The sequence below is a fragment of the Squalius cephalus genome, assembly GCF_949319135.1.
Source record: "Squalius cephalus genome assembly, chromosome: 11".
Taxonomy (NCBI): domain Eukaryota; kingdom Metazoa; phylum Chordata; class Actinopteri; order Cypriniformes; family Leuciscidae; genus Squalius; species Squalius cephalus.
In genome coordinates this window covers 3,832,109-3,844,608 of record NC_137132.1, presented here as the reverse complement: position 1 = coordinate 3,844,608, position 12,500 = coordinate 3,832,109, and the positions used below count along the sequence as shown (strand labels likewise).

Genomic DNA, 12,500 nt, shown 5'->3' with positions numbered 1-12,500 from the left:
GGAAGAGAGATGAGCCGGAACAGATCCAGCCAGTGTTCCTGAGAGAGATGCTCACCGCGCACGTACTTTAACACGGGAACTACGGCCTAAAACACACACACACACACACACCACTGTAAAGCTTCATCTGCCCATCTACAAGTACATCCAATTAATAAAGCAAAAAATAAACAGTCATATCATTTTAAGTAGCCCTATTCAGACAGTAAGTGTTTCTCATGGGGACAGAGAGTATTTTAGTTAGTCTGTGATGACACTGCTGTCTAACTGCAGAATATCATGTTTAAACTACCTAATTTTTATTTTTTAAACACTGGTGTTGTATAGTAATTTAACTGCTGTCAGAATCCACATCTCTGAGTTTATAAGAGGGGATCAATCCAAAAGTTGTTTCGTAAATCCTTTTTGACCACTGCCAAGCACCGTACTGCAACTGTTGTGCTTTACGGTAATCATTTTAATTATAGACACTTTTATTACTGAAATACTGGAAACCCTTTAAACAAACAATATTGCATCACCGCTTCACTACAGTGTGAACTACTCTTTTTCACTACTTTCTCAATTTCTCACTACTCTTTTTTTTTTTCCTCTTTTTATTTTTTACTTCTTGACAGCTCGAACTGAGCTGTCAAGAAGTAAAAAAAAAAAAAGGAGGAAAAAAAAAAAAAAAAGAGCACAAACTTTTGCAAAGGCCCATTATTATGATTTAATACACAGCCTACATTTATATAAATGACGGCTTGCACAACAAATCATTTCAGTAGTCTAACAAGCAGCAAAGTCGAATGTGTATCTTATGTAAATAAGTGTGTGCCTTAACTTAAAATATCAAATAATAAATTGTATATTATTTTCCTATTATTAAATTAAATATAAATGTATTAATTGTGCAAGAAATAACAGACATTTTGTTTACAGCTAGCAAATACCTTGAGTTTTATTAGTGCAATGCTAATTTATTTTACACAGACGTCCCCATGAGAAACAATTACGGTCCGAATAGACGGTACAAATTTTTTATTTTTTTTTATTTAAACTAAATAATAATATGTTACTCTAAATAAATCTAACATCTGACCTTTAATAGCTGAATTATAAACATACTTATAAACTGCAGTTGTTGACTAAAGATTTATTTGATCAAACTCTGAGAAACCCGTTCATTGAAATGAACCATCCAAATGAATTTGAACTGAAATAAATTAGCTATTGAAAGTGGTATTTTTAAAACAGCTGAGCTTGTTTCACGCAAGGCTTTGCAAAATAAGCAGAATCACTAATTTTAGCTCTGGCATACTGGAACAAACCCTCCAAATGACCTGTGACCCGTCCTACATGTGCAACAGAATTTCCACAGAATAAACAACCAGAATAATCCACCCATGTGACCTTGTATCTGTCCACTTCCTTCTGCAATTTGACGGACATGCTGGTTTGCTCCTCGAGCTTCCTCAGTCGGTCGTGCCACGCGAACAAAAACTCCTCGAACACGTGGGTCTTACTCCTGCAGGGAAAACACACACACAGATGAAACATGCTGTGTCGCTGAGTTTGTGTCTCACACACAGACTCTGAAAGTCCGTGCAGAAATTCCTGCCGGGTTTCTGTGACTGTGACCTGAAGGAAATCCAGTCCTGCTGTGCGCTCTCATCCAGTCCCTGCTGGAACTCCTCGTAAAGTTCCCACATCTCCGAACACTCCTTCAGATCCCTCAGCGTGTCGGACGCCAGAGACGCGTCAGGAGCGCTCAGGTGGAAGTGTTCGCAGTCCTCCCTACGACACACACACACACAGACGTGTTTACTATGATCATTTCATAGGCGGTCATCTTATTGCACACAGTTATATTCATATGTGTCCCTGGATCACGTCACCAGTCTCGAGTTGCACGGGTATATTTGTGGCAATATCCAACAACACAATAGTATGGGTCAAAATTATCCATTTTTCTTTTATGCCAAAAATCATGAGGATATTAAGTAAAGATCATGTTCCATGAAGATATTTAGTAAATTTCCTACCGTAAATATATAAAAGATGTATTTGTGTGAGTGAATGCTGCACAATCGCCAACATAAATGAACAACTTTAAAGGAGATTTTCTCAATGTTTCCATTTTTTTGCATCCTCAGATTCCAGATTTACAATAGTTGTATCTCGACCAAATATTGTCCTATCATAAAAAACCACACATCAATGGAAAGCTTATTTATTCAACTTTCAGATGATGTATAAATCTCAATGTCAAAAAATTGACCCATGTGACTGGTTTTGTGGTCCAGGGTCACATTTGTATTTACGTATTTATTCATTCTTATACATGGTATGGACTTGTTTTTTAGGTATCCGCTTGTAGCAGATTATAATTCATATGTATTCCGTGCACATTGTGTTATTAATTTAATGTATGATGTTTACGTGAGTCTACGCGACCTCGTTAATTTCCCACTTGGGGACAAATAAAGTGTTTTTTGAATTGAAGTGAATTGAGCGCAGAAGTAAAGTCACACACATGAGTTTTGTGCGCGTGTTCTCCAGCTCGTCGAACTCGGCTCGTCGGTCCCGGATGTTCTGGACGCAGCGCTGCAGAGCCTCGTGGTCACCTGACTCGATGATGTCATGCCCGGGTTTGAGCTGGTCCCAGCGAGCTCTGAACTTCTGCAGGTCCTGCAGGTAAAGCTGAACCCGCGACTCCACGTTCCCTTTCATCACCTCCACCTGAGAAACAGTGTGTTTACAGCCTCACTACACAACAATTCACAAAAACACAATGCTAACTAACAATGCCTCTGACACTGATGAGTGATCTGAGCCGGTCCTTTAAACTCAATCACTGAACTGACTCAGAATGACTCAAATGCATTGGTGTCATCTTAATAAAAACAGTTTTCTTGTTCATGACAGCGTGGTATTATTGATATACTATCGTTGTATTTATTCATGTTTTAAATTCATTTTTATTTTTTTCAGTTTAGTTAAAGTTTTAGTCATTTTGTTGTGCGTTTGTTTTGTTATTGTTTGTAAATATGTCTATTTAGTTTTTATTAATTCATATTTCAGTTTTCGTTTTAGTAATTTAAAGTTTTTATTATATTTTCAATGTTTTTTTTATTTTAATGATTTAGTTTTAGTAATTTGAGTACTTCAACTCAATGAAAATTATATTTTGCCTAGGAAAAAAAATGAAATAAATAAAGGTTAAAAAAAGTATTTTTTAAATATATATTTTATTTTATTTCTGTTAACATTTATATTAGTTTTAGTTAACAATAACAACACTGAAACAGTATTTTATTGTATAAATACTGTAAATGAAAAAAGACAAAATTTTTGCAAAATTCTACTGATATTGTGTAATGTTTTCATTTTAATTTTAGTTAACTTTAGTTTGAGTTTCAGAAATGTGAGTACTTCAACTAAATGAAAATGTAAAAATTTGCCACACCAAATAACTAAAATAAAAAGTAATTTAATTTCTGTTAACATTTATTTTATTTCAATTTTTAGTTTTAGTTAACGATAACAACACTGGTTCGTGACATCTTGTAGTTAAAGACGCATATGAAACAGCATTTTATTGAATAAAAAAAAAATCTTGGTTGCAAGATTCTATTGGTTATTATGGAAAAATGTATGAAACAGTGTGTGTGTGTGTGTGTGTGTGTGTGTATTAGTGTGTATATGTGGTGTGTGTTTGTACTTGTTCTTTAATCATGAGCTGATGACTCTCCATCATGAGCTCAAATTTGTCCCATTTGGCCCTCAGGGAGCTGATGGTGTCCAGACCTCCACCCGCCACGGAGCGCAACAGCCTGTTCTTCTCCTCCGCCTGCTGGAACTGAGGCAGTATCTGCACACAACATCAGCACAACATCAGTACAACATTCACACACACACACAAACACAACATTAACACCACGTATCATCAGCACAGCAGAATATCTTTACATGCTGACAGTTCTTGGCTAGAATAACTCAGACACAAACACACACAATCAGAGTTTTCGTGAAGAAGAACTTTCTCCATCTGACAGTGAATGTGGTGTTGATGGTGATGTACCTCAGGTTTCTGGGACTGTAATTGGCTGTGTTTGGCATCGGCCTCTCCAATCTCATCGATGCTCTCGGGACGCAAGGACAACGTCTCCATTGCACCACTCACGAATGAATCAATAACCTGAATGTGACCTGCACGCACACACACACATAGAACACTAGTTTTATACAGGTGAACACACACACTGTGCAAACACGACCAGCAGAGGTCAGTGTTGGACCATCTGATCTCATAAACACCACTGGAAAGATCTGTGTTATAGTCTGTGCTTGTTGAAATCTGAATACTTCAACTATATATTATTTCAGTGAGTTTTAAGTTTTGCACCTAATATTTATATTTTATTTCACATTAGCTTTATATTTAAAAAAAAATTAAGGCCTTTATTAACCCCCTGGAGTCATGTGGATTACTTTTATCATGAATGGATGAACTTTTATGGGCTTCAAAATCTCACCCTCCATTCACTGCCATTATAAAGCTTGGAAGAGCCAGGATATTTTTTAATATAACTCTGATTGTGTTCGTCTGAAGAAGAAAGTCATACAGCGGGGGAAATAAGTATTGAACACGTCATCATTTTTCTCAGTAAATATATTTCCAAAGGTGCTAATGACATGAAATGTTCACCAGATGTTGGTAACAACCCAAGTAAGCCATACATACAAAGAAACAAACAAAAATAAGTTCAGAAATTAAGTTATGTGTAATAATATGAAATGACACAGGGAAAAAGTATTGAACACATGAAGAAAGGGAGGCGCAAAAAGGCATGGAAAGCCAAGACAACTGCTGAAAACTTACAGTAATTAAAAAACAATCCAGCCCCCTGTCAGTGGAAATTAATAACAGCTGGTTCAGTCCCAAATGATGGCCTACAAAAAGGTCTCATTGCCAAGGTGTCACACAAGACACATCTCATGATGGGTAAAAGCAAAGAGCTGTCTCAAGACCTTCGCAACCTAATTGTTGCAACACATAATGATGGCATTGGTTATAGGCGCCATTCTAAGCTTCTGAATGGTCCAGTGAGCACTGTTGGGGCCATAATACGGAAGTGGAAAGACAATCATTTCACCATAAATTTGCCTCGACCAGTGCTCCTCGCAAGATTTCTGATAGAGGAGTGAAAAGAATAATCAGAAGAGTTGTCCAAGAGCCAAGGACCACTTGTGGAGAGCTTCAAAAAGACCTGCAGATAGCAGGTACTGTTGTCTCAAAGAAAACAGAAAGTAATGCACTCCACCGCCATGGCCTGTATGCACGCTCACCACGCAAGACTCCATTACTGAAGAAAAAAAGCATGTTGAAGCTCGTTTAAAGTTTGCTGCACAACATTTGGAAAAGCCAGGGAAATACTGGGAGAATATAGTGTGGTCACATGAGAGCAAAATTGAACTGTTTGGATGCCATTATACATACCATGTTTGGAGGAGAAATGGCAGTGCACATTACCCTAAAAACACCATACAACTTGGTGTTGGCTCTTGGACAACTCTTCTGATTATTCGTTTCACTCCTCTGTCAGAAATCTTGCGAGGAGCACCTGGTCGAGGCAAATTTATGGTGAAATGATTGTCTTTCCACTTCCGTATTATGGCCCCAAAAGTGCTCACTGGACCATTCAGAAGCTTAGAATGGCGCCTATAACCAATGCCATCATTATGTGTTGGAACAATTAGGTTGCGAAGGTCTTGAGACAGCTCTTTGCTTTTACCCATCATGAGATGTGTCTTGTGTGACACCTTGGCAATGAGACCTTTTTGTAGGCCATCATTTGGGACTGAACCAGCTGTTATTAATTTGCACGGACAGGGGGCTGGATTGCTTTTTAATTACTGTAAGTTTTCAGCAGTTGTCTTGGCTTTCCATGCCTTTTTGCGCCTCCCTTTCTTCATGTGTTCAATACTTTTTCCCTGTGTCATTTCACATTATTACACATAACTTAATTTCTGAACTTATTTTTGTTTGTTTCTTTGTATGTATGGCTTACTTGGGTTGTTACCAACATCTGGTGAACATTTCATGTCAATAGCACCTTTGGAAATATATTTACTGAGAAAAATGATGACGTGTTCAATACTTATTTCCCCCGCTGTATACACCTAGGATGGCTTGAGGGTGAGTAAATCATGGGTTCATTTTTGGGTGAACTGTCACTTTAAGACACCATGAGAACAGTGTGTGTTGAATATGTGAATATCTGATCTCACCCTGGATGGATCTCCTCAGGGACGTCAGGAGAGCGTCAAACAACTTCTGGATGAGATCGTCCACGGCTACTCTGACAGGTTCACAGTTCACCGTGATGCAGTCAACCTTCTCTGAGCTACACACACACACACACACACATACAGTGTTAAATCCAGCACTACTTATCAAACACACACTGATGAGCCAAAACATTATGAGCAGTCTCAGGTGAAGCCAAGATCATCTCCTAACAAGGCCACATATTAAGGTCTGGGTAGATTAGATGGTGTGCAAACTATCAGTTCTCGTGATCAACATGTGACCTGGGTCCGAGTGTCCCTGAAACTCAAGGCTGGTGTGTCGCTCCGGTCAGCAGTGCTGAGGATTTACCAACAGTGTCCAGGGAGGAACACACACAAACGAGGGAATGAAGACCATCTCGTCTGATCCGAGCCAACAGAAGGTCTACTGAGGCACGAGCCACACACAGTTTTAATGATGGTTATTATGGGAGGAATGTGTCACACAGTGTTAAGCGACCAATCAGATCGTCTATGACAGGGTTCCTCAAACTCGGTCCTGGAGGGCTGCTGTCCTGCAGAGTTTAGCTACAACACTGATCAAACACACCTGAGCAAGCAAATCAATGTCTCCAGGATCACTAGAAACTCATAGCTAGGCGTGTTTGATCAGGGTTGGAACTAAACTGTGCAGGACAGTGGCCCTCCAGGACCGAGTTTGAGGAACCCTGGTCTATGATGACCCCTGTCCACCGTCGAGAGTGTCCACAACGGGCAGGAGAGCGTCAGAACTGAACCTTGAAGCAGCGGAAGAAGGTCGTCTGGTCCGATGATTCCCGGTTTCTTTTACATCACGTAGATGGCCGTGTACGTGTGCGGCGTTTACCTGGGGAAGTGATGCATTATGGGACAACGACATGCCGGTGGAGGGAGTGTGGTGCTCTGGTCAGTGTTCTGCTGGGAAACCCAGTCATTCATGTGGACGTCGATTTGACACGTGCCACCTACTTAACATCCCAGCAAGCAATTTGTGTTTAAAAGACGTCTAATAGATAGCGTCCAAACACAGACCTGACGTCTAGGCTAAAACAAGCTGAAATTTGAGCTGTCAGTGAAAATTTAATAGACGTCTAAACCATCGCCCAAGAATAGACTCGTCATCAATTAGACAAAGAAATGAAATGAGTGAAGAAATGAAACCAAACAGCTTGTAATCACTGTTGACTTTGCTTACATGATGGAATATCAAACATCTCGCAAGTTATTCTGGGAAAAATGACATGTAACCAAACTCAAGGTTATTTTGGCTAGAAGTGTGTTACTCATAGCCGGACTAAACCGGCTGGGATTGTTGCAGAGCAGGTCCAGCCCGTCATGACACAGGTGTTCCTGGTGGAAGTGGATAATGAACCCTGTAACTCTGCACTGATCAGGAATGGTGTGAGGAACATGATGAAGAGTTTAAGGTTTTGCTCCAAACTCCCCAGATCTCAATCCATGTGTGGGATGTGCTGAATTAACAAGCTCGATCTAACACACAACCTACAGGACTTGAAGGACCTGCTGCTGACGTCTGGGTGCCGGAGACCACAGGACACCTTCAGGGCTCACCTTAATGGCTGATCAGGGTGTGATCACACACACACACACACACACACAGGACAGATACCTGGGCAGCCGCTCGGCTTCTTTTCCTTTGGCTTTGAGAGCTTTGAAGTTTCTCTCCCAGTCCTGGACACTGTGAAGGTGTTTCTCCACCAGAACATCTACATCCACCTGCCCCAGAACCACCCAGTCCTGGACACAGACACACAGGGAAACACTTTTAAATAATCCGGGCTCAGGAGGCCTGATGTTACAGATCACATCGGATTCTGAATTCAGATTCACCCACGATTGAGTTTCTTACACCAATCTTTCACTTATCTGGCAGAATATGAGTTACAAACCCTCTCGTCTGTGATGAGCTACGTTAAAAATCAAATCGGGTTGGTCGGGGAAATGCTAAATGTAAAAAGGAACAAGTGACTAACCATTTAAATATGTTTAGGTAACAGCCTACACAGCTTTAAAAAGTCCTTAATGTCAAAGGTCATGCATTCCAAGCAAACTCTGGCGCAAATTCATGTGAAGCATTGAAGAAGAAACTAATCAATTGAACAAAATTACCTAGAATAAAAGAAAATACAACCCAGACTGTTAAATATGGATTCACAACAAAGAACTTTAATTGTCCTGTGAATTATTGGCTCTGGAGCAGTGCTATTTTAGCATTATTTATATACTATTATAGTATTTATTAATATTTTGATTGTTTGATTATAACGTGTTTTTGTTATGTGCTTATAATCCGTTTTTTATTAATATTTCTACTTAGCTTGAAATAGTTTTAGTAAGTTTAGTACATCAACTTAAACTCTTATTTCAGTCAGTTGCAAAGTTGCTAGTTTTCATTTAAGTTTTTTTTTTAAATCTAATATTAATATTTTATTATTTCAGCTTTATTTCAATTAACAAACAACGTTTTTTAATAGTTTTAGTTAACAAATAACAACACTGCTCCAAAGACACATTCAGAAACTTAAATCTGCTGTTAAATCTGTTATTATTTTGCATATTGCTTGACCAGTTCATTGTGATATTAAAGCATTGCATTGATTTTAAGGACATTTTGATATTTTGCACAATGAATAATGTTGGTACTGCACTGGGTTCTGACGTAAAACCGTTTGAGTTTATTTTAAAAAGGGTCAAAAGTTGAAGAAAGCTATTCATTCAGATACTAAACTCATATATTGTAGATTATGCTGCGATTGTGTGTAATTTTGGAGTTCTCAAAATTTTGGTTGCAAACCTTCCCTTTTGTTATTAGCCACATAAAAAACTCCAATCGAGCAAAACTGAAATAAACCGCTCGAACTTTTATGCAAAAGCTTTTATTGGGTCGCTTTCTTAGGAAGTGATGAAATGAGCAAAACGCTGAGCTGTCATTTCAGATCTGCAATGAATGCGCTACTTAATAATTATGCATGTACAGTCGGCAAGTTAATGAAACTATGATGAAGGATCAATGTCAGAGAACTACAGCTAATTAAAGCAGCACCTGCTCAATGATCAGACATCTGCTGTTAGCAGACACACACACACACACATCTCAGACAGAACGTCTCGTATGAGGTTTCCCAGTCATGCTGCTAAAGAGGAAGCGCTCAGGCCGTTTCCCCTCTGTGTGGGCGGCAGGATTCAGAAGTGCATTTGTGTGCGAGTGGGCTGGGATTCCCCGTGACAGTATTAAAGCATCACAAGGACCTTTGCCAGAGTGTTTTCTAGTCTAAACCACAATTGAAAGCAGACAGCATTTCAAGAATGAAAGTTTGTAAATGCAAAAACACAATAAATAGATGCTAACACTGATGCACTAAACTCGTGCACTGATCTAAGCTGCATTTTGGGCACCATTGATGATGCATTGGACATATCTAGGTAGGCTGTTCACTCGGTTTTAAGCCACAGGTAATGTCTAATAAACAGGCGATCTGGTTTGACGTGTGTGTGGGTGGGTGATTACGGTGTTTTCTAGAACATCACTTTAAAAGTGACCTCAGTTCATGACCTTTATGTGCTGAAATTCCCTTCATGTTCTAATATTCTAATATAAATGGAATCCACCATGCGTGTATTATTTGTCCAGAACTTATAACTATAATCGACGTTTCCCTCAACTAACAATTTTAAGAGAATTTTGCAGTGTATTCTGGGATTGCTCTATCTTTGGAGGATATATTGTGCTGTTCAAAAGGGTCCATTTGGGGTCCATTAATTGAAAGAAGTGTCATACTAAGAATTTTGAATTTTCAGCATCATTACGCCAGTCTTCAGTGTCACATGATCCTTCAGAAATCAGTATAATATGATGATTTGATGCTCAAGAAACATTTATGAGTATTATCAGTGTTGAAAACAGTTCATATTTCTGTGGAAACCATGATACATTTTATTTCCAGGATTCTTTGAATAGAAAGTTCAAAAGAAAAGCATTTATTTGAAATAAAATTCTTTGTAATCACTTTTGATCAGTTTAATGCATCCGTTTAATGATATGCAACACGTTTAATGATATGATGTTGCCTTTGTTTATAGTCAAAATCAGCTAAAATCTTAAAAGGAAGCAACATTTTGCTGCGTGTAATTGGAACGGCCTTCTCATTAGTGCATCACTGACGTTACCTAGTGTGACGGCTCACTAGGGTTTGAAGCGCAGTGTGCGGTACCTTAAACTTGTCCAGCAGTTGTGTGAGTCGACTGAAGAGGAGTTCAGCTTTGCTGAAGATGGTCAAGAAGCCGCTGGCGTTGCGTTCGATCATGCAGGTGAATATGGGCTCCTCTCCCGTCTCGCTCACGCCCTTAAACTGGTTCGGGATGCAGATGAACCGCTTCATCTCACGGTAGTATTTTGCCCTGACCTCTTCGAACGCAGGACGGAACTGCAGCCGCCCCTGCCTGGAGACACACGTGTTTTTGTGAGTCAATAATTGAGTGTTTAGTCCTTTAAGACATCAAGAGGAAAGGGCTCTTACTTGAAGATGAGGTCGATGTTAATCTCCGGCAGGTTCTTGTTGAGGGCCTCCAGTCCCACCTGATACTGATGCTCGAGAGCTTTATACAGCTGATGGTTCCAGTGCTGACGCCAGGCCCTCATGTCTCCTGTACGAAACCCCTGAACACACACACACACACACACACATCCAGGCATGCTTTAGGATGATGGTAGAAACACTGAGCCTACATAGACAGCATTTTAGGCACTGTTATGCCACCTAACAAGGCATATATCAGGTTCAATTTCAGTTAGGATGCTGCTTTAGAAGGTAGAAGGGCAAATCTGGTTTTCTGATCAAAATCATGCCAAGGTTTGCCAAAAGTTGTGTGATTGTCTATCACTATGACTATAGCTTGATGGTTTCATTTTTGAAAAATGAAGAAATTAAGACGGTTGTACTGTAAAATAAAATTATTATACATAAATAATGTGAATTTGAACATAAATAATATGATTGAACATTGTATAAATATTCAGTCATACTGATTATAACTGTCCATTACTGGGTTCCCATTATAAACATAATTGAACATAATGAACATAAATGATTTTTCTTAAATAATTGATTTTTATTTTATTTTTAAATTGTACTTAGTAGTTGTAAAAAAGAAAAAAGGAATGTATACATTTATTAAAATTGCTGTACCCTTTGTAAATTCCCCCCCCAAAAAAAAAAATATATATTTATTGATAACTGATATATATTGATATATAATCACATAATTTTTGGCCAACTAGTGCAACCCTACAAACAAACACAGCAAAACTGTTGCTTTTTAAATTTAAACATTTTAAAATTATTATTATTATTATAGAAAACATTATACAAAATCACTAAAATAATAAATTATAATAATAATGTTCACTATAAAACTATAAAATGACAATAGCAATATATTTAAAGAAGCCCTTAAACTTCTCTTTTGTTGACAACAGTCGGATTATAAGCACTTCTCATTACAACTTTGGGAAGATTAGTGGTGCAGATTGTTGTGTTCCCGAAAGCACAATAAGTGACGTAACCTCAGAGCAGATGCAGAGATGACTTTGTGTGGAGCAGCGTTTACTGTGAAGTGACTGAAGACTCGTGATCACCTGAGACTCCAGTGTGGCAAATCCAGTCCTGAGATCCTGAAGACCATCTTTCCATTTCTGCTGCTGACGCAAGAGATCCACTCCCATCAGACACACCACCTATAAAACACACACACACACACACAAAGCTAAAGCCAGTCAGCCAGCTCTTCCATGTTCATGTGTGCCTTGATGCTCCAAACGTGCAGGTTAAAGGTGGAGGAAAAAGAGATGACCTTGTCAGTGAAGTCGGTGTGCCACTTCCTGAGTTTGCGGTTCTCCGTGGAGAGTCTCTCAGCGGCGCTCTGCAGTTTACTGATGTACAGCTCCAGCTCTTTAGGATTCTCCCACGTGATCTGGAGCTTTCCGCCTTCCCCCTGAGATTGAGACCGTGGGTTCTATTGTACAAAAAATTATACTATGACACTCAAAACACTGCCTGTACTCATTTATCATGCAAAATACACTTCCGTTCACAAGTATGGGGTCAGTAAGAATTAGGGATGGGAATCGAAAATCTATTCCAATTCTGGAATCGGATACTTAAAGGGGT

General features: G+C 39.0%; 1 protein-coding gene across 1 annotated transcript in view; it reads right to left on the bottom strand.

Annotated features, from left to right (window-relative positions):
* The window catches only part of LOC307167264 (cytoplasmic dynein 2 heavy chain 1-like), a gene marked incomplete at its 5' end in the record, with an annotated part of 101,921 nt that overhangs the window by 85,404 nt on the left and 4,017 nt on the right, over positions 1 to 12,500 (bottom strand). The window contains 12 exons of the mRNA XM_079886251.1: positions 1 to 86; positions 1,393 to 1,507; positions 1,621 to 1,776; positions 2,516 to 2,721; positions 3,704 to 3,853; positions 4,064 to 4,191; positions 6,274 to 6,389; positions 7,943 to 8,070; positions 10,545 to 10,773; positions 10,851 to 10,990; positions 11,969 to 12,067; positions 12,184 to 12,345. The exon at positions 1 to 86 is cut by the window's left edge and continues 85 nt beyond it. Of these exons, the coding sequence (XP_079742377.1) occupies positions 1 to 86; positions 1,393 to 1,507; positions 1,621 to 1,776; positions 2,516 to 2,721; positions 3,704 to 3,853; positions 4,064 to 4,191; positions 6,274 to 6,389; positions 7,943 to 8,070; positions 10,545 to 10,773; positions 10,851 to 10,990; positions 11,969 to 12,067; positions 12,184 to 12,345 (1,715 nt within the window). The remainder of the gene's footprint in view (positions 87 to 1,392; positions 1,508 to 1,620; positions 1,777 to 2,515; positions 2,722 to 3,703; positions 3,854 to 4,063; positions 4,192 to 6,273; positions 6,390 to 7,942; positions 8,071 to 10,544; positions 10,774 to 10,850; positions 10,991 to 11,968; positions 12,068 to 12,183; positions 12,346 to 12,500) is intronic.